Genomic DNA, 19,028 nt, shown 5'->3' with positions numbered 1-19,028 from the left:
TGGTGGGTTGGGTCTGAGGCTGACTGACCCCCTGGAGACCTTGGGGAGGCACATTGAAGGGCTGGTGTCAGGGGCCAGGCCCTGTTTACCACACTTGACTCCATCACCGTTGGGAAAGCAACATAGCCTCTCTGAGCCTCAACTTCTTCATCTGTGAAATGGGTTGTGGTGCAGATCAGAGACCTGTTGACCCATAGCAGGAGCTGTGCCTGGATGGTAGACTTCCTACCTTTTCCCCAGAACTGGGGGCGTCATCACTACTGAAGGTGGGAGTCATGAGATTAGCACTCAGTTCCAACTCCCTTGGCTTCTGACCACCCACCTGAGGAAAAGATTCCTGGAGCACAGCCCTCACTCTGCCCAGGTACTGTGTGTGTACCTGTGGGGGCCTGTCCCTAAAAGCATAGAATTTAGCCTGAGAGTGGTACAGTCTTTGGGGAAGACAACCAGGGTTCTAAGTCCCAAGAACTTGCTGTGTGACCTTAGGCAAGTTGCTTTCCCTCTCTACGACTCTCACCAACAAAGGTGGGCACACTAGGTGATCTCACCATCTCCCTCTGGAAGTTCTAACTTGCCTATTTTCTGACTTGGGTTGGGGGGGTGAGAAAAGAAACTTGCTTCATAATTTTAGGGGGAGGTCTTGTTTTTTATTTCTCCACTCCCAATAATTCACTGTGAGAAAGAAAGGCAGGGGGTGGGGGCAATAAATGAGGACGATGTGGATTCACCCACAGGTCTACGGTCAGGAGAAGCTGTTAATTGTCAATTATACTGAGGGCACAGCAGGAAAATTCTATTGTTTGTACCTTGGTATACAAGGGGAAAATGTCATTTGTATTGATTTTACAAAGCTCGCAATTGAAATTCGTTAAGGGCTTGGGGTTTTTTTGGGTGGGGGTGGGTGGCGGTGGATGGGTAGGAAGTTGGGCAGCGCTAGCGCCCTGGGTGTGGGGTGGCCGGGTCGGCAGCACTCGGGGCCATGGGGTCAGCGGGCCATGGGGTCAGCGGGCCGGGGGCTGGGGAAGCTGCAGATGGAGTAGCTTTTGCTGTATTGTGGCTGTTCACATCGTCATTATCACATTATCTTTTTAACTCTGGAGGGGGGCTAATTAAGTGAAGTAAATGTAATCAGTGGGGAGGAGAAGGGGGGCAAGGAAGGCAGGAGGGAAGCAGGGAAGGAGCCAGCGCTGGTCCTTCCCTCACCTCCTCTCCGGCTGGTTCCTCTCCTCCCAGCCCTGCCCTGTGAGGCTCACCTCTGCCTGCTGCCACTGCTTCCCTCTGCCGACTCCCTCCGCCCCCTCCTCTCTGCCTGCTTTCTCTTCTTCCCTCCACTCCTCCTTTCCACTCCCTCCTTTCCTCCACCCTTCCCATCTCTCTCCCACTCTCCTGTCCTCCCTCACTTCCTCCTTACTCCTCCACTTTCTGGCTAAGAAGGAACAAGGGTTGCCACCCACCTGTCCAGGCCTCCCAGAGGCTCCACTCAGATGGAATGTTCCAGAGTGGAGGGAGACCTGTGAAGCAAAGGTGTTTGCATTCCCAGAAGCCTGGAATGGCCAGACTCAGAGGCCTGCCCTGATTCCCAGGATGGGGCCTGCGGGGTACCAGGAGCATAGAGGATAGCTAGAGCCCCACCAGGACTTGCCTCCTCCTCACCATGGCAACCGCCTCTATCCTTGGCCCTGGTACCCAAGAGGGGAGCCCTTGGGCTCCAGCCAAGCTCCCTGCCCCTGGCCTTTCCAAATCCCTCCCTCTGGATACTGCTTTCCCAAAGGATCAGAGGCTCTGGTCCAGGTGCCCTAGCCCCCAGCCCCACCCCCGCCCCCCAGCCGAGTTGGCGGGTCCCACTCCATTCTGCCAAATTGCTCAATCTGGGCTAACCTGGCAGCCTCAGGAACAGATGAGAAGGATTTAAGCGGCGGCAGCTGTTTTGGTCCCCTCCTCTTCCTCTTTGGTCCACTCTCCCCCAGCCTCAGCCACCCCCCAGCTCTTCGCCCTTCTTCCCCACCCGCTCCTTGGCAGTAATTATGGTGTGATTGAAGCTGCTGCACGGAGAACCGCTGACACCTCTGTCTTTTTCCTGTAAACACGGAGAGATGAAAATAGACACTTGAATCCGCTGCGCGTGTCACTCCGAAGATGTCTGCTGTCTCTTCCGCAGCGACGCCGAGACTCACCTGTCATTTCCTCCTTCTTTTTGCGCAGTGGTTTGTATGCCGACTGTCAGAAGCCCCGAATCCATCGTCTTTTAGCATCAGGTTTCTGTCACTGGTTTTTTTAAAGTCATTTTTTTTTTTTCCAGAAGAAATACACAGAAATCATCTGTACCCCCTACCCCCATGGAGAGGAGAGGGAAGATCTTTAAGATACACACACACACACACACACACACACACACACGACAGCAGCAACCTGAAAACAAGCTTTTTGATCAGTCACAATTAACTTGAACACCTTCTAAGAAAAGGAACAGGGATATTAACTGTGCTGGTGTGTTTCACGGCTGCGGCTTTTCTTCTTGCCTATGACTCTTCCTGTGGCGGCCTTGGAGGGTTGACCGCTGTGAGGCTGGTTCTAAGGGCTCAAGAATGGGTGACTCTGCCCGCCAGGCACTCTCTGCTCTTTTCCTGGGGAGCCTCTAAGATGCGGCGATAGCGGGGGGCCCTAGGGCAAGCATAGCTCTTCCTCGATGGAAAGTATGGGTGTCCTCTCGCCCTGCAAACCACCGGTGCTGTTCCCTCTCTGGACTGCGGGGAAGTGATGCTGGGGGGCTGGCTACAGCGTTCCAGGGACACACCCACCGGTACGCACCGGGGGACCGTGTCTGGGTGCTCACCTTCGGGCAGGTCTCGGCGGAAGTTAGAAGGAAAAGCAGCAGACGCTTGCCACCTTCTCCTTTTCCAGACAGGTGGCCGGGGCCTCAGAGGGGAATGAGGTGGGCCAAGGTCACATAGCTGTGCACTCTCCGTAAAAGTGTAAGTTGCGAGGGACTTCTGGTCTACAGCTCCGGCCCTACAAATACAGCTTGCACCCTGCCCACAGCTGGCCAGATGAGGACAGGAGAGCAGGGAGACAGCTAGGTTCTCCAGGAGCTGAAAATGAGGAGGGCCCCTGCTATTGGCCTGCCGTTGTGAGTGTGTGTGCCAGCATAAGGAAGGCTTTGGAAGTTTCTGAGTTTTTCCAAAATGCGGCAAAAGTAAAAATGAGGAGGAATCAGAAGGCCCATTTCTAGTCCAACATTTACTGAGTTCTCAGTATATACTAGGATGAGAAAACAAATAGGGCTTTGTTCTTGTCTTGCTTTTGGTGGCTCTTGGTGATAAAGTTTATGGGATAATTGAAAACTTGCTCCTTTCACATTGCGGTCATTTCTGCCATTTTGGGGAGGCAGATATTTCCAAAAGTTCTGCACATCTCTATCTTTGGAAACAGACTGCTGAACCATCAGGCCTTTCTCAGTGACCTGGGGCCATTGGGAGCCACTTGTTCGTGGCACCATACTGTCCCCACAAGGAGCAGCCCCAAATCCTGCGCTGAATTCTTGTCTGCTTTTCATAGGTTTTTTTGTGTCCCCGCACCCCCCCTCTCATGCTGTCATTTTCTTGGCCACCCATCTGACTCCAACCCCATCAACCTTTCTAAGCCCTTTCTGGGTTGTGTCTCTGAGCCATTTTGCAGAAGTGGATGACGGAGCCTGTCTGAACCATGTTTATAAGGGTAACGACGAGGCCTAGTGAGGGCCTGAGGAACTCCCCAGAGAATCGAGGGCTTGGGCCTGGTGCATAAACTTGGGGATGTGGGTGTTTTCCTACTGGGGAGGCATTTACTCCCACAACTGATTCAGGACAGCAGAGGTGGCCCAAGAGCTGCGGCCACACAAGTGAAACAGGACAGGCACATTGTAATCACATCAGCTCCTGGTCTCTTTGATGTGCATGTCCCCCGAGACCAGGATATCAGGGGTTTGCAGATGAGAGACTCACCCCCGCCCCTGCCAAGAGGTTCTTTTCCGCTAGGGAACACCTCGGAGCCTTGGGAACAGCCCAGGGTCTTCCTTGGCCACAGCACCTCAGACTTGGGTGTCCTTTTCATGCCTGGTGAGCACTGGATCACTTGGCAAAGGCCCTAAGAGGCAACCTGGAGCAGAGATGGAAAACCTAGATGCAGGTTCCATTCCCCCTGGGTAAGTCATGTCCCTCCCCCGGGCCTTTGTCTTCCCATCTGTGCAATTGGTATGTTGGACCAGATTAGCGTTTTAAGGACTGCTTGGTGGAGCCCAGGGTTTGCAGAGGGGCCTCTGCCCCCCTCAGTGGGACATTGTTTTCGATTATATATGCTGAGCTTCCACCTAAGACTGTTCGAATTCAGCATTTGCAGCTAAGTTAGGAGAACGCAGGCGATCCTCAAGGGCCCTGACGTTCCTGTGGTTTCCAGACTTAAAGATTAAAGACTAGAGAAGTTCTCTAAGGCGAAAGTTTCTGGCTACTCACATCAGACACAGGCTTGCCCATGTCCCCTTTGGACTTCAGAGTTGAAACAATCTCCTTTCTGGTTTTGGGGGTTTTTTAAGCATTTTTCTAAATTGTGGTAAAATATAGAAAACATAAAGCTTACCATTGTAACTGTTTTGAGTGTACAGTTCAGTGGCCTTAAGTACAACATTCACGTTGCTGTGTAGCCATCACCACCCCCCATCTCCAGAACTTCTTCATCTTCCCAAAGTGAAGCCCTGTTAAGCACTAACTCCCCATTTCCCCTCCTCAGCCCCTGGCACCCAGCATCCTACTTAGTTCCTATGAATTGGACTCTTCTAGGAACCTCACGTAAGTGGGATCACACAGTATTTGTCTTTTGGTGACTGGTTTATTTCACTGAGCGTCCTGTCCTCAGGGTTCATCCATGGTGTAGCGTGTGTCAGAACGTCCTTACTTTTTTTTTTTTTTTTTTTAATTTATTTATTTATTTTTGGCTGTGTTGGGTTTTCGTTTCTGTGCGAGGGCTTTCTCTAGTTACGGCGAGCGGGGGCCACTCTTCATCGCGGTGCGCGGGCCTCTCACTATCGCAGCCTCTCTTGTTGTGGAGCACAAGCTCCAGACGTGCAGGCTCAGCAGTTGTGGCTCACGGGCCCAGTTGCTCCGTGGCATGTGGGATCTTCCCGGACCAGGGCTCGAACCCGTGTCCCCTGCATTGGCAGGCAGATTCTCAACCACTGCGCCACCAGGGAAGCCCCGACGTCCTTCCTTTTTAAGGCTGAACATTTCATTGTATGTAGTGATCTCACTTTGTTTATCCACTCATCTGTTGATGGGCATTTTGGTTGCTTCCACCTTTTGGCTCTTGTGAATAATGCTGCCATGAACCTGGGTGTACAAATCCTTTCTGTGGAAAGACGATGGCGGTGAATTTTGAGGAGAACTGAAAACTTGCCCCTTTAACGCTGTTAACGTTATGTGGTGGGAAGAAAGGGACTTTGGGGGGTGGCATTTGTGGGGATGGGGCGGTTATTACCCCTCCATCAGGACAGCGGACACGGGGCAGGTTTATCCAGGGTGCTCACCCGAACTTGATTCACGAGGCTGCACTGCTGGGAAGAGGGAGCCCGGCCACGTGCCCGGGGGCCATCCTGCCTCTTGGAACCTTAGTGCCCCCAAATCTGGGGTGGTGCTACTTATAAGACCTTCCTCTCAGGGCTACACTCAGCCAGGGCCAGGCGCCCCTTGTCACTTGGAGACCATGCGGTTCAAGCAGATTTTTTAGCAAATGGAGGATTTGGGCCTGAGGTGATGGGGAGGGGACCTAGCGAGACCGTCTTCCTGTGACCTTTTGGGTTTGGCCCCCATCACCTGCTGGTCCACAGGGCAGCAGACAGTGCTGCTCAGGGGCCTAGATTCAGTTCCCAGCTCCACTTCAGCCAAGTCCCTTCTCCTCCAGGGCTCAGTTTCCCTGGCTGTACAGTGGGGTCAGCACAGGTGACCAAAGCAGTCAGGATTTCTCTGCAGAGACACGGCTGCAGGGGAGCCGCCGGCTGAATGTGGCATGTGTGGGCACACGTCCACGCGCGTGCATGCGTGTGCACAGCCGTCCCCTCCCCTGGCTCCCTGGTGGAAGGCAGGAAGGGACATCCGGGGCCCTGGGCTCGACCAGACTCGGTTTAATTACAGGTTTTCAGCTGCGGGCCGGTGGGCACGAGTTGGGAAGGAGGGGGGGAGCAGCTCTGAAACCCTGTCATTTTCCAACGTCTGAGGGCCTCTTCAAAGGGGGGCATCTAGACATTTTCTCCACAAGCTGCAGAGTGGACTGTCGTGGCCCCAGCATGAATATAATGACGGATGCATTTTGTAGCAAGCTGGGAGTGAATGGGTCCGACTGGCTTGTCTCCTGTCAGACGAGTCATTATTATTTTTTTTCTTTTTTGTCATTTGCTGACAGTTTGGGTTTCGTGCGTTTCTCTCTTTTTTCTTCTTCTCCCCCTGCCTGGAAAAATGGCTAGGTATCTACGAGACCCCAGCAGGGACGATCCTTTACCACGCTCATTTAGACATCGAGGCCTTCACCATGGATCGGGAAGTGCGAAAAATCAAACAAGGCCTGGGCTTGAAATTCGCCGAGCTGGTGTACACGGGTGCGTAGACCCTGCAGCTGCTCCCCTCCCCTCCCTCACCCAGGGGCATCCTCCTCCCGTCCCGCCTTGCCCACTGCCACTTGCTCGAGAGCCCGGAAGATGCAGGGTGAAGGGGGTGGAGAGAGGGCAGGGGACGAGGAAGCGAGGAGGGGACATCGGGACCTGCCTTGTTCACACGGTGTGGAGGGAAATGCACCGGTTCCCCGGGCTGTCCCGCTGCCTCCGCCACCTGCGACCCGCATGACGGCCGCAGGGCCAGGCAAGCATCTTGTGTCATGCCTATGGCTGCCAAGTTTTATCCAGCACGTGCTGGGTACCTGGCGCTGTGTGGGAACACAAGTCATCCTAGGGGGCTTCCCAAGTTTCCTAAGAGAGCTGCGGCCAGAAACTGAGGCTCCGAGCAAAAGGAGCTTATATAAAGTTACACAACTGGACGTGGCCTAGCTGGGTTTGAGCCCAGGTCAGCCTGTTTCCAGGCAGAACCCGGAGGTGCTACATGAACTGCCTCAAGCAAGGGAAAGCCTACCTTGACCGAGAACGGGGCCCCAGGCCTGGGCATTGCCTGGGCCAGATCCCCACTGGGAAGCCACCGGGACGGCCGAATGCCCAGCCCATGTGTGGAGTGTGGGCTGGGCTCCATTCTACGGGTGAGGAGACTGAGTTTCCGTGCCTTACCTGCTGTCACAGAGTAGAAATCCAGTCCTCCCGACTCCAAATCCATCCCACACGTTATAACAGGGGTGACCAAATCCAGCCCGTTGCCTGTTTTTGTTCAGCCCATGAGCTAAGACTAGTTTTTACATTCTTCAATGGTTGGGGAAATTTTTTAAAAAATAATACTATTTCATGGCACGTGCAAATTATAGGAAATTCAAATTTCAGTGTCCATAAGTAGTTTTTTGGGCACCGCCTTGCTCATTCGTGTGCATGTTGCCTGTGGCTACTTCAGAGCTACACTGGCAGAGCAGAGTAGTTGCTAGAGGGGCCACATGGCCTGCAGAGCCTAAAATATTTACTATCTGGCCCTTTCCAGAAAGGGCTGACTCTATTCTATGACATTAACATCTCCCGAATTTGAGAAATCACATCAGACAGACCCTCTGAGCTGTTGGGGGGGACAGGCTGCCGTCTATGGGGGCCTGGATGTCAGAGGGACCCCAGGAAAGTTCATAGTAATAGTAACTGCCTGGTAGAAGCCTCCACCGCCCTCACCTCTTCCCCTCGTCCCCCACTTGGAGGTTTTGTTTCCTCTGAAACCTCCTAATCGCTGGAACTCATCTCGGGATTTCAAGGGGACATGGTGGTTATTGGCTGGCATTATTTTTCCCTCCCATTGTTCCCAGGAGCTTTGAAGCCCAGTTCCCCCCTTCCCAGGTACAGACAGGTGTTTAAATAACATTGTCTCCTGCGGGCTCTCTTGCTCAGCGGGGTTTCCACACTGAAAGGTGGATTTTGGTTACAAAGCGGGAGAGTCATTAAGACGCGGCAGGCTGCGATGGGGGGACAGCACCTGGCCAGGGGGCATCCGTGGAGGCCGAGCGGGGGCCGGGCCGCCAGCCTCCCTCCCCACACTAGATCAGCTGCCACCTCTCTTGCTGCCCAGCCCTGAGCTGGGCACTGACGGGTATTATCTAATCTTAGCTGCACAGAGGGGAGATAAAGACGCTTGCCCAAGGTTTCACAGCTGCTGAGCAGTGGCTTGGAGCCCAGGACAGGCCGGCTTCAGAGGCCAAGTTCTCGGCCACTCCAGCAGATCCGAGGTGGGTAGGAAGCTGGGCTGGGGCCATTAGCAAGGGGTGATCAAGGGGCGCAGTGGTGTGTACACGGCAGCCCTGGGTGTCAGGAGCACAGCTTGGCCCTTGGCGTGGGGCTGGCATCCCTGGACCAGGCTGCCTGGGTTGAGTCCTTGCTGTCACCCACCGAGCCCTCTAAATCCCCAAATGTTACAGTGATTAGGTTTAAAAGGAAATAAAATCTCAGAGTGGAGGCTCCTCCCAGGTAGTTGTTATTAACATGAACTTCGCCCAGGTGCCCCTGACGTCCAGGCCCCCCACAGGTGTGAAGGTCGGCCTCTGGCAGCACCCTGTCCCCACCCCCCAACAGCTCAGAGGGTCTGTTTGAGGGGATTTCTCACATTTGGGATGCATAAAGGTTAGAGAGCAGGGATTAGCTTGAGCAACTTACTTGACCTCCCTGTGCCTTGGTTTCCTCATCTGAAGAATGGGGATAATTCTGCCTGTCTTACAGTGAGGACTCAATGCATGGATATTTGCAAAGCCTCCAGGACAGTGCCTGGCATGGTCTCCGAGCTTGGACGCAGGAGAATGGGGCCTTGCCTCTGGCTGGCTTTATGATCTTGAGTAGGTCTGTCTCCTCCCCGAGGCTCAGTTTCCCCTCCTGTAAAATAAAGGGCACGGGCCCAGGTCCCCTCTCCATTCTGTCTAGCTCCCCAGTTATAGAGCCACCACTGTGCTATGGCACTCAGCTTCCTCGGAGCCCCTGTGGTCTCGGGGCCAAGGGAGACTGAGGCCCGGGGAAGCCCTTCTGCCTCGGTCCCACTGCTAGCTGCCCTGACTACTGTGACCACTGTCTCCCCCTCCTCTCACGCCATGCCCAAATTTCCTGATCTGCCTGTATGAGGTTTATACAGAACCCCTCCCTCCAGGAGCACACTGGCCTCACCCCACAGGGTCATTCTGGCAGGACCCCAGCTTCAAGAGCCATCTCATTTAGGGGGTATAGCTCACCTCTCCCCTCACCTCAGTTTCTTCGGCAGTAAAATGGGTATAATGCACAGAGGGTTGTCGGCCTGATTAGTACAGAATTTGGCCCAGCTCCAGGCCCCACCCACTGTGCATCCCCCAGCCTGGGACACGCAGGCTCTCCCCAGTGCAGCACTCAGGACTCACTGCCCTCCACCCCAGATTGGGACTGCTGGGAAGAGAAATCTGAGCACAAGGCCCCCATGGCGGGAGGGGAGAGATCCTGAGATAAAGCCCAGGCCAGGCACTCCCACAGGGGTCTCTGCCCCCGTATCTCTGGCTCCATCTCCCACCTCTCTTCCCGCCTGGGAACCTAATGGTCTAATTATCCTGACTTAGAAAGATGGCTGAGCCACTGGGGCATGGTGGGGGGTGGCCATCAGTGTCCCCTCCCACGGGGCTCTGGGCTAGAGTCAGGAGCACTCTGGATCTCGCTGTGTGGCTTTGGAAAGGTTCTTTCCCTCTCTGGGTGTCTGTCTCCCTGTATACAGTGAGGGCTGGCAGAGGCCATGTTCAAATCTTGAAAGCAAAAACTCTCACTGAATCCACACAACCCCCCCACTCCCCGGAGAATGGTTAGTATTACCTCCTTGTGCAAATGAGGAAACTGAGGCACAAAGAGATCACGTGGCTTGTCAAGGTGGAACCAGAGGTGAACTCAAAAGGCAGGACATCGGAGACTGAGGACGCAACCCCTTCTCTCCCCGCCCATCCCTCCCCCACGTCTGGAAGCCACCAGACCCATCGTGGAGAAGGCCTGCTCCCCTTTCCCACGGAGGGCCTCAGCAGGTGCCCCTGGAGGCCAGGGCTTCCAACAATAGCCACAGAGCCGGGGCTGACCCAGCCCTTTATCAGGGCAGGAGATCGCACACCATCTGGCCTCACAGCTGCCCAGGTGGGCTCACCTTCCCGGCTCTGTTTCAGAGAAACCCTACCCCTCTCGCTGTCCCTCCCCCAACCCTGGCCACGGCCCCCCTGCCCTCGGCAGAAACTGAGAGGAGCCACCGTCCAGACCCTGGGCAGACGGGGGACTGAGCACGCGGCCCTCTTTGGCCTGAGTGACCTGGGGGACAGATATGGGTAACGGGGGATGGGGGCAGCGCATTTCTCGGGCAGCTCGGGGATGTCGCAGATGTAGACGGGAAAGCTCCAAAATGATCCTATGAAGCACAGTTGTTAGAACTCGGGCCGACTGAGGTCAGGTCCAGGCCCCCCACTACAGCCTGTGTGATCGTGGAAGAGTCTCTCAAATTCCCTGAGCCTGACTTCCTCACGCAGAAAAGAAAGAGGCTAAGAGAGGTTTTTCTCCTGCGACTGGGAGGATTCAAAGAGCTGGTCCAGGTAAAGAATTAGCATGGTGCCTGTGCTTCATCTGCAGAAATCTTTGCGTGTGAAAATATTAGCAGTATTTTAAAGACAGGTCACTTGTTTCCAAGGGGTCTGCCCATCCTGAGGGGTGGGGCTCTTCCCAGCAGCGTTCACAGCAGCCCCTGAGCCCAGGGCCTCCATGCACAATAAGCCTGCTAGTCCTGGGAGGGCGAGGCAGTGTCATCCCCACTCAACAGATGGGGAAACAGAGGCACAGAGAGGTGAAGGCCCCACACACCTGGTCTTTCTGACCCCAAACCCACCACCCAGCTGGGCACCCCCATCGCTCGGCCCCGGTAACATATGTCTGAGTCTTGCTTGAGGTCTCCTGCCCAACTGTCTGCTGCCCTGATGAGACTGAGCCCCCTGTGGGCAAAGGATGGGGTCCCTTCACCACTGAATGTCTGTGGTGTGAAGCAGCAGGTTAGATCCCCTCCTCCTGACCCTTAGGGGGTGACTGCATTGCAGGGTGTAGAGGATGCCCCCTTACCCCCAGGAGCCCTACAAGGTCACAGGACAGGGGCAGGCGGGCTTGGTCCTCACTGTTGCCATTTACAAGTGCATGTCGTGCCAGAACTCCACAGTGAACAAGGCAGATGCGGGACTGCCCTCCCAGGCTCATGTCTGCCATGACGGGGTGAGGCGCAGGGTGCCTTTCCTGGACCCCAGTCCTCCCCACGTCCTGGCCCAAGGCAGGCACATGGTGGGCCTCCCCAGCACCCTCGCTTCTTCCTCTCTGCAGGTTTCTGGCACAGCCCCGAGTGTGAATTTGTCCGCCACTGCATCGCCAAGTCCCAGGAGCACGTGGAAGGGAAAGTGCGGGTGTCCGTCTTCAAGGGCCAGGTGTACATCCTCGGCCGGGAGTCCCCACTGTCCCTCTACAACGAGGAGCTGGTGAGGTAGGCGCCCCACCCCTGCCCCCAGCTGGGCACAGACCCTCATGTCCAGTATCTCCTCCGACTGGCTTTCTCAGCAAAGATATGCCCAAGCACGTGTAGGGTATGGGGGAGACAGTCCTGAAGATTATCCACACCACCTCTGCCCTCATGGAATGTACAGGCTAGATGGGGTGAAAGGCCCCAATCAAAGGATCACCCAAGTGCAGGATTAGGGAAGGAGGTGCCGGGCTGTGGGGAGATACAGGATACTTGGGCTGGGTATAATAACGGGGGTGTGGGGAAGTTTCCCCATGGAAGTCATTTCTGAGCTGGTCTCCAAAAGAAAGGAGTGAACCAGGTGGAGAGGGGGCAGGAGAGTTTCCAGAGAGACGGTCCTGTGCGGAGGTTCTGAGCCTTGGAAGAACCCAGAACATCCCAGGCACTACAAGAACTCCAGAGTGTGAGGGTCCTGGAGCCAGATCTTAAAGGGAAGGACACATCAGACCTGTGGGGTTTTGAGGCCCCTCTTGCTGCTCTGGATTTGAGGGAGGTGGGACCTGGCAAGGGTGGACACAAGGGCTCCCCGTGGGACACGCTGGTGGCTTGGACCAGGCTGCTGGTTCTGGCAATAGAGAGCAGCAGATGGATTTGGCAAATATTTAGGAGGTGGGATTGAAAGGGCTTGGATGGGGAGGGAGATGGAAAAGTTCAGAACCACCCTGGGTTTTCTGGCACGAGCCGCTGGGTACACTTTGGTGGCAATGACTGAGTTGAGGGAATGGGGCGGGGGGAATCATGCATTTGGATTTGGACATCTGCAGGATGAGTTTTCTCTGAGATAGGCCAGGAGAACTATAGTCGGCCACTGGACACACAGGGCTAGAGTTGAGGAGAAACGTGGTCTGAGTACACTGGTTGATGGGGCCAAGAGGAGACAGCCCAGGGGAGCGGCAGAGTTGGATGAGAGGGAGCCAGGAGGGAACCTTGAGGAGCTGCCCCCCGATGGGCCAGGCTGAGGGCGCTGAAAGGATGCGGGAGAGGCTGGGGAGCCCTGGTGGGCTGGGTCCAAGGTAGCAGTTGCCTATTAGCTGCACCTGTGTTTGCATCCTGAATGATAGACTGGCCTTGACCGAGGAGCAAGGTGTTCCCTCTGGAGTCCACCTGGCCAAACAAGAGGTGGGAACAGGCAGCCCCACCTGATACAAGTCCCAGGTCCAGCTTGGCTCAGGCTGAGGCCAGCTCTCCCCTCCCGGAAGACGGTCAGGAATTACAGTACGAGTTTTGTTTAGCGGTCAATATTATTTTCCTCTCTCCCTTCTCTTTGCCGTGTTGCGTTTCTCTCCCCCCCTTCAATCTTCCTAAACACTTTAGAAGCCATAAATATAACCGAATCAGTTTAGATCAGTCGGGGTAAATGTCAAATTATCTTCTCTCTTTCTCTCTCTGGCTCTTTCTTCCCTCCCCCTCCAAATCAACAGCCTCTAATAATCTGTCCAACCCTTCATTAAGCCTTACAGTCTCACTCAGGGAGATTAAATGAATAAAGTAAAAAGGGAAAGGGGAAAAAAAGAGAGAAAAGCAGGAGCATTTATTCTCACTGTGTCTCCGACCATTTCCCTTTTCTTTCTGATTTCTACATCGCTGACTTGAAAGCCCTTGAGTGACAGCGTCACAGGGACCAGCGAGGAAACCGCGAGAGGTAGCAGAACTGGAAATGCCGCGGCACAGTAGGTAGAAAGTACCGTAATTATAGAGCAGGTCAGAGCCACTCGAATGAACAAAAATAAAAGCACAGAGGTTTTCTGTAGACCGTCAGGGGAGGTTAAAAAAAAAAAAAAAATCATTGTAAACTCTTTTTCCACTGGTACCCCCTACCCCCGAAAACCACAGATTTTAAAAGAGGTTTTTCGGTTCCCGAGAAACACCTCTGGGAATACTTCAGCAGTCCCGTGGGACAAGTTTGTCCCTGGATGTGGGCCTCTCTTTGCAGGGGCTGCTGGGGTGGTCTGAAGGGCCTGTTTGGGGGCAAGGGGGTGGCAGAGTTTGTTTCGACTCGTGAGAGACGGAGGTGAAAGGACAGGTGCACACGGGGAGCAGGAAGGGGATCCAAGCCCTGCTTTCTCCCTGGGCTGAGCGCAGAGGCCCTTCCAAAGGGGACGAGCGCCTCAGACAGCGGGAGCGAGGCCAGGAGTCCGAAGCCCGTGCGATGGTTTCGGATGGGGGTGTGGAGGCTCAGGGCGGGGTCATGTGAAGCTTCGTTTATCACCCCAGCAAGGTCTGTAGAAGCTATTCGAGGAGGCTGACGCTTTAGGTGGGTCCAGCCTTTCCCCTGCCTGGTGAGGGGTGCCGAGCTCAGCCCCTTGGATGTCTGACATCTTCTCCCTTCACGGGGAGCTTGCTAGTTGATTCCTGGTGGCTTCAGCCACCTGAGCCCTGGAGGGACCAGTGGAGGTGAAAAGGAGGGAGCACTGAGAGCGTGGGAGTTCCCGCCTCAAGGTCCCCTGAAGGTCAGGGCGAGGGCGTGGCAGGGGGAGGCACAGAGCCCAAGTCCCGACAAGCTGCAGGGCAGCCGGGCGCAGAGACCCCGTTTGTTGTACAAAGCCCACAGTCCACAAAGAGCCAGTCAGAGGCACAGCCTCAGGGTCTCAGAAAAATGGCAGAACCCCTCTGCCCTCCTCCTCCCCGATCTCACCTCTCTGGAGAAGGCTCCTGAGGGGACAGGCCACCTCCTTGTCATCGAACCTTGAGACTGCTTTGTCCTGAGGCTGGAGTTCTGCAGACATGAAGACAAGGGGCTGATTCAGGGCAGGATGCAACAAGGGGCCCGTGAGAAACGGGAGGGACCCCCTTCCCCCAGGGGGCTCAGAGGGTGGCCTCGTGGAGGCAGATCTGAGACCACAGCGCCCTGAACATATCAGAGTCGTAATTATCGAAGGCAGATGGATGATTGATTGCTGGTGTCTGCACTCACCGCCCCACCACCACCTGCCCCCCACGTGGGTGCTGTTCTTGTCTGGTTCTTGTTTCCTCAGCACCTGGCACAGTGCCTGGCAGGTAGTAGGTGCTTAATAAACACCTGAGTAAATGAATGAGTGACTGAATGATGTTAGTAAAACTGAGTGCTTACCTGGTGCCAGGTGGCAGCTACATCATTTCACGTGGAGCCAGTGATAAGGCTGAGAGCCCCATCTCACAAGTGAAAGACTGAAGCTCAAAGAGCAAGAATATTTGCCCTAAGGTCTATGGCAGGGGTGGAGCCAGGATGTTCACCCAGGCGGCTGGACCTGACTGACTGGTTGGGAAAGGTTCCAAAGCGCAGCTAAGTGAGAACACCCAAAAGATGAAGGCTGTCGAACCTGGAAGATGGAAACTGCAGATGGGGGAAAAAAATCTGTTCCACTGAGTATAGCAGGGGTTGACTGGGCACTTTTCAGAGCCAGCTGGCATGGGGTGGGTGCCCATGTTTGAGGATGGATTAGACTCGGTCTCACTCAATGGGCAAACAAGGTGAAAAAGACTTCGTGGACAGATCTTAACTGCTGGGGCCTCTCTGCAGCTTGAGGGATGCCGTCACGCACATCTGAGGCTGTTTGGTGTGTGTAACTCCTGGCCTCCCAGGCCTTCAGGCCACTGGACATCACCAGCTGTTCCTGGGCACTCGTCGAAGCCCTCCACAGCCCGAGGGCAGAGCTGGCTCCAGTGCATGTCCTGAGGTTACAGATGCAGTGCTCTGGTTCGTGGGAGGAGTTCACTGGGCTGGCGCTGGCTGGACCAGGACCCAACCTGCCCATTTGGGTAGCAGGGATGTGGCTCCCTGCTCTCCAGCCCCGGCGTGATCCCCGGCCCAGGATAGGGCTCCCTGAATTGGAAGGAATGGAATGAAAAGCCAAAGTGCAGGGAGTGTTGGATCAATACTGAGGAAATGCCTGGGTGTCTGTGAGGCTGAGGTCCCTTGGATGCCAAGGCCAAGGCCCGGGGGATGCTGACGAGCTCCTACTCTTTTGCAGCATGAATGTGCAGGGAGATTACGAGCCAGTTGATGCCACTGGTTTCATCAACATCAACTCCCTCAGGTGAGAAGCTCTGGGCCCTGATGGGTCCTCAGACCCTCCAGGTGTGGGGAGCAGGCTCTGCTGGGACCTCAATGCTCTGACCACTGCTCTGCCCTAGACAAGCCCCACCCTCCTGTCCCTCCACCCACCACATCCTCAGCGCCTGCTTTGGACCCAGCCTGCTCCCATCCTCTGCGGGGCCAGAAGGCACACTTGTGACAGCCAAGAGCAACAGAGGGTCCTGGGCACCTGAGTTCCGGGTTTCTGGGTTCTGCTCTCTGCCTCTGACACTCACTCCCACCCTCTCCAGCCACCAGGAGCCCCTTTCCTGGGCAGGTTAGCAAGGGAAATGGCCGAGGGGTAGAAAGAAGCCACAGAAGGTCACCTGGCTGGCTCTTGCCTTCACGTCCACATACATGAGCTTCAGGTGCAACTGGAACCATGGATCTCCATGGCCCAGTGGGGTGATACACACCATCTGAGGCCACTCAGACCTGGGTTCGAACCCTGCCTCTGCAGTTTGGTCTCAGAACCCTTCTGAACTTCTGGAAATCATAGGATGTTAACCATACCTGCCTCACAGGTGCAGGGAAAGTTTGATCTGAGTCCGTGGAAATCAAGCACTCTGCCCAGACCCTGGCACCCAGGAAGGGCACAGTGCCTAGCAACAAGTGCTCAGTGGGGCTGAGTCCAGAAGGCCTGTCTGTCCAGCTCTGGGTTCTTAATCACCAGCTTCCTTCTCCTGGGGCTTGGGGTCAGGAAGAAGGCATGAGTTTCTCTTCTCTCGCTGATAACATGCCCCCAGCACAAAACCATTTTCTCTCAGAGCCAGCCTCCTGTCCCTGGAGCCGAGACTGGGAGAGACATGGATTCCAGCCCGACAGTCACCTCCACCTCCCCGCCTCCTTCACCCTGTTTGTGTTTTATGACTCTATAAACCCTTTTAAATGGCTCCGAACACACCGGGTTTTCATAATGGCCTCTTCATTTCTCCCATTGCCAGTTTAACGCTTTGTCTTAAACAATGGCAAGCAATGTTTTCCCCCTAAGATAAATTAATTACATTATCCTGATGGGAGGGCAGGAGGGGCCAGGGCAGGAGAGGGAGAGAGGGAGAAAAAAAGACAACTCCACACACATCTTAACAAACAGCTGCCCCGCCAGCGCAGCTCTGCCTGAATTAATTGAACTGAGTGCATGTTGTTATTGTTAATTTACATTTTTCTTTGTTTTGAATCTGGTTTACAGGCTGAAGGAATATCATCGCCTCCAGAGCAAGGTCACCGCCAAATAAACCGGCTGACAATGGGGAGCTGGGCCTCCTCGCTTTGCCCATCTCCCAAGTACGGCCGCTAATTGTTGTGATAATTTGTAGTTGTGACTTGTCCTCCAGGGCTGGCAGTGCAGTGCGGGTGCCAGGCCCCGGCTTTGTTCCCTGGTCCCCTGGAGCCTGCAGAAGTGGTCAGCAAACGGAAGGGGCGGGGGCTGGCTGCAGTCAGGAGCTGTAAAATGACGATTAAAAAAAAATGATACATTGGTCTTTTGTTTATTTCTGCAGAGAGAGGAGTAAGAGAGTGTGTGTGTGTGGGTGTGGTAAATCATGCTTTTCTTAGACCAACCTTTGTGTTTTCTGACTTATGCACTGCCGAAGGCCACCTTTTGCCAGAGAACCTGTTTATCTGGAAGAATCGACCCCTCTCTCTAGCAAAAAGCATGGAATCCAGAAGCACACCCCCGCGTCAGACCCTAGCCCAGCAGCCTGGCATTTTGTTACCAGCTGTGCCCCTGTGGCATGTGCCAGGGAAACCGAGGAGAGTTTAGGTGACAAACTTGGGGGCAGTCGTGCCCACAGCCTGCAGTGAACTCCCGGGAATGGTGGCCACGACTGACCACACCAGGCTTCCCCACCGTGGCTGGGTGGCCTTAAGTGTCCTACATCAAGGAGGAGAAAGAACCCAAGTAAGAAGAGCAGCCTGAGCACAGAGGACAGAAGCACAGACATAATTTGGTGGTGGTGGCGGTGGTGGTGGGGAGTGTCTACCTGGCTTACAAGGGTCCCTCCATCCTTCCTCCACAAACCACGGCCCAAAGCCGCCATGTTTGTACTTGACTCCACCCCTTTGGTCATATCTGATTGGACCACGGCTGGGCACCTGACTAGAGCTGGGCCAATCAGAATCTCAGTCCCAGCAACGGGGCCCAGGGAATCGGCCAGAAGCGAGGACAAGGGAATTTAGGCGTGGTGGGATGCCCTGTGGCTGGAAAAGCAGAGAGGGAAAAGGGAGTGATGGGAAGAGTTGGTGTCCGGTTTAGAATCCCAGTTCCCATCCTGGTAGGCCTCATGGAAGCTGGCGGCATTTCTTAACTTGGATTCTCTGAGACACTGGTGTTCTCATAACCAATTACCATTTAGAGCTTAATTAAGCTGGTGAGAGAGTTTGTGGTATCTGCAGACAGAAGCGCTGTTACCCGGAAGACTTGAGTGCTGGTTGCTCTGGACCCTTCCCTGGTTCTGACCTCCACTCCATTGCCTTCGTTAATGAGGGTTTCTTTCAAAAGAAATTTTGTTTTTAAAACTTGTTTTCCTCTTATTGTGAAGGTTACAAGTAAATTATTCAGTGAATCTTAACTTTGTGCCAGACACTTTGCTACACACTTTATTCACATTATCTCTTTGAATCTTCAAAATGACACTGAGGTAGATGCTTTTATTTCTGTTTGGTGGAGGAGGCCACTGAGATGCAGAGGAATTGCTTTGCCAGCTTTCAGTCAGCTAGCAAGTGACAGAGCCAAGAACCAGACTCTGGCCTGGCTGACCCCCCAAATCTTGTGTGTTTATGTCCTTAACCATCATTGGGCTGCATCTTACTAAAAAACAAAACAAAATACAATCTTATAGAAATAACTATCACCCATCATCTCACCACCCAATTATAAACACTGCTTATACTTAGTGAATTTCTTCTCAGTCAAATTTTTCTATGCTTATAAATATTTTTACAGAGTTATTTAGGATAAAGTATTCTTTTTTCTTTTTGGCCGTGCCACGTAGCATGCAGGATCTTAATTCCCCCACCAGGGATCGAACCCATGCCCCCTGCAGTGGAAGTGGGAAGCCTTAACCACTGGACGGCCAGGGAAGTCCCTAAAGTATTTTAAAAGCAAGTGTTTTGCCCTGCTTTTAAATTAACATTACATCATAAACAGTTTTCTTCATCAAAAACTCTTAAACACTTTCAACAACTATGTAATCTTCTATTATATTGATAGCTGTTAACCTTTCCCCATTTATAGATTTAGTTTTTCACTCTAAACTATTTTCCTGCCTTTTGTTGGATTTAATTGAGTA

At 54.0% G+C, this 19,028-nt stretch overlaps 1 protein-coding gene across 1 annotated transcript in view; it reads left to right on the top strand.

The window, feature by feature from the left end:
* The window catches only part of ASS1 (argininosuccinate synthase 1), a 51,326-nt gene extending 34,115 nt beyond the window's left edge, over positions 1-17,211 (top strand). The window contains exons 12-15 of the mRNA XM_068551896.1: positions 6,488-6,619; positions 11,492-11,648; positions 15,635-15,700; positions 16,928-17,211. Coding sequence (XP_068407997.1) covers positions 6,488-6,619; positions 11,492-11,648; positions 15,635-15,700; positions 16,928-16,973 — 401 coding nt within the window. The 3' untranslated portion in view covers positions 16,974-17,211. The remainder of the gene's footprint in view (positions 1-6,487; positions 6,620-11,491; positions 11,649-15,634; positions 15,701-16,927) is intronic.
* The last annotated feature ends 1,817 nt before the right edge of the window (positions 17,212-19,028 follow it).

The sequence above is a fragment of the Eschrichtius robustus genome, chromosome 10 (genome assembly GCF_028021215.1).
Source record: "Eschrichtius robustus isolate mEscRob2 chromosome 10, mEscRob2.pri, whole genome shotgun sequence".
NCBI classification, from domain to species: Eukaryota; Metazoa; Chordata; class Mammalia; order Artiodactyla; family Eschrichtiidae; genus Eschrichtius; species Eschrichtius robustus.
The sequence above is the reverse complement of the archived record's forward strand: the minus strand, read 5'-3'. Positions and strand labels throughout refer to the sequence as shown.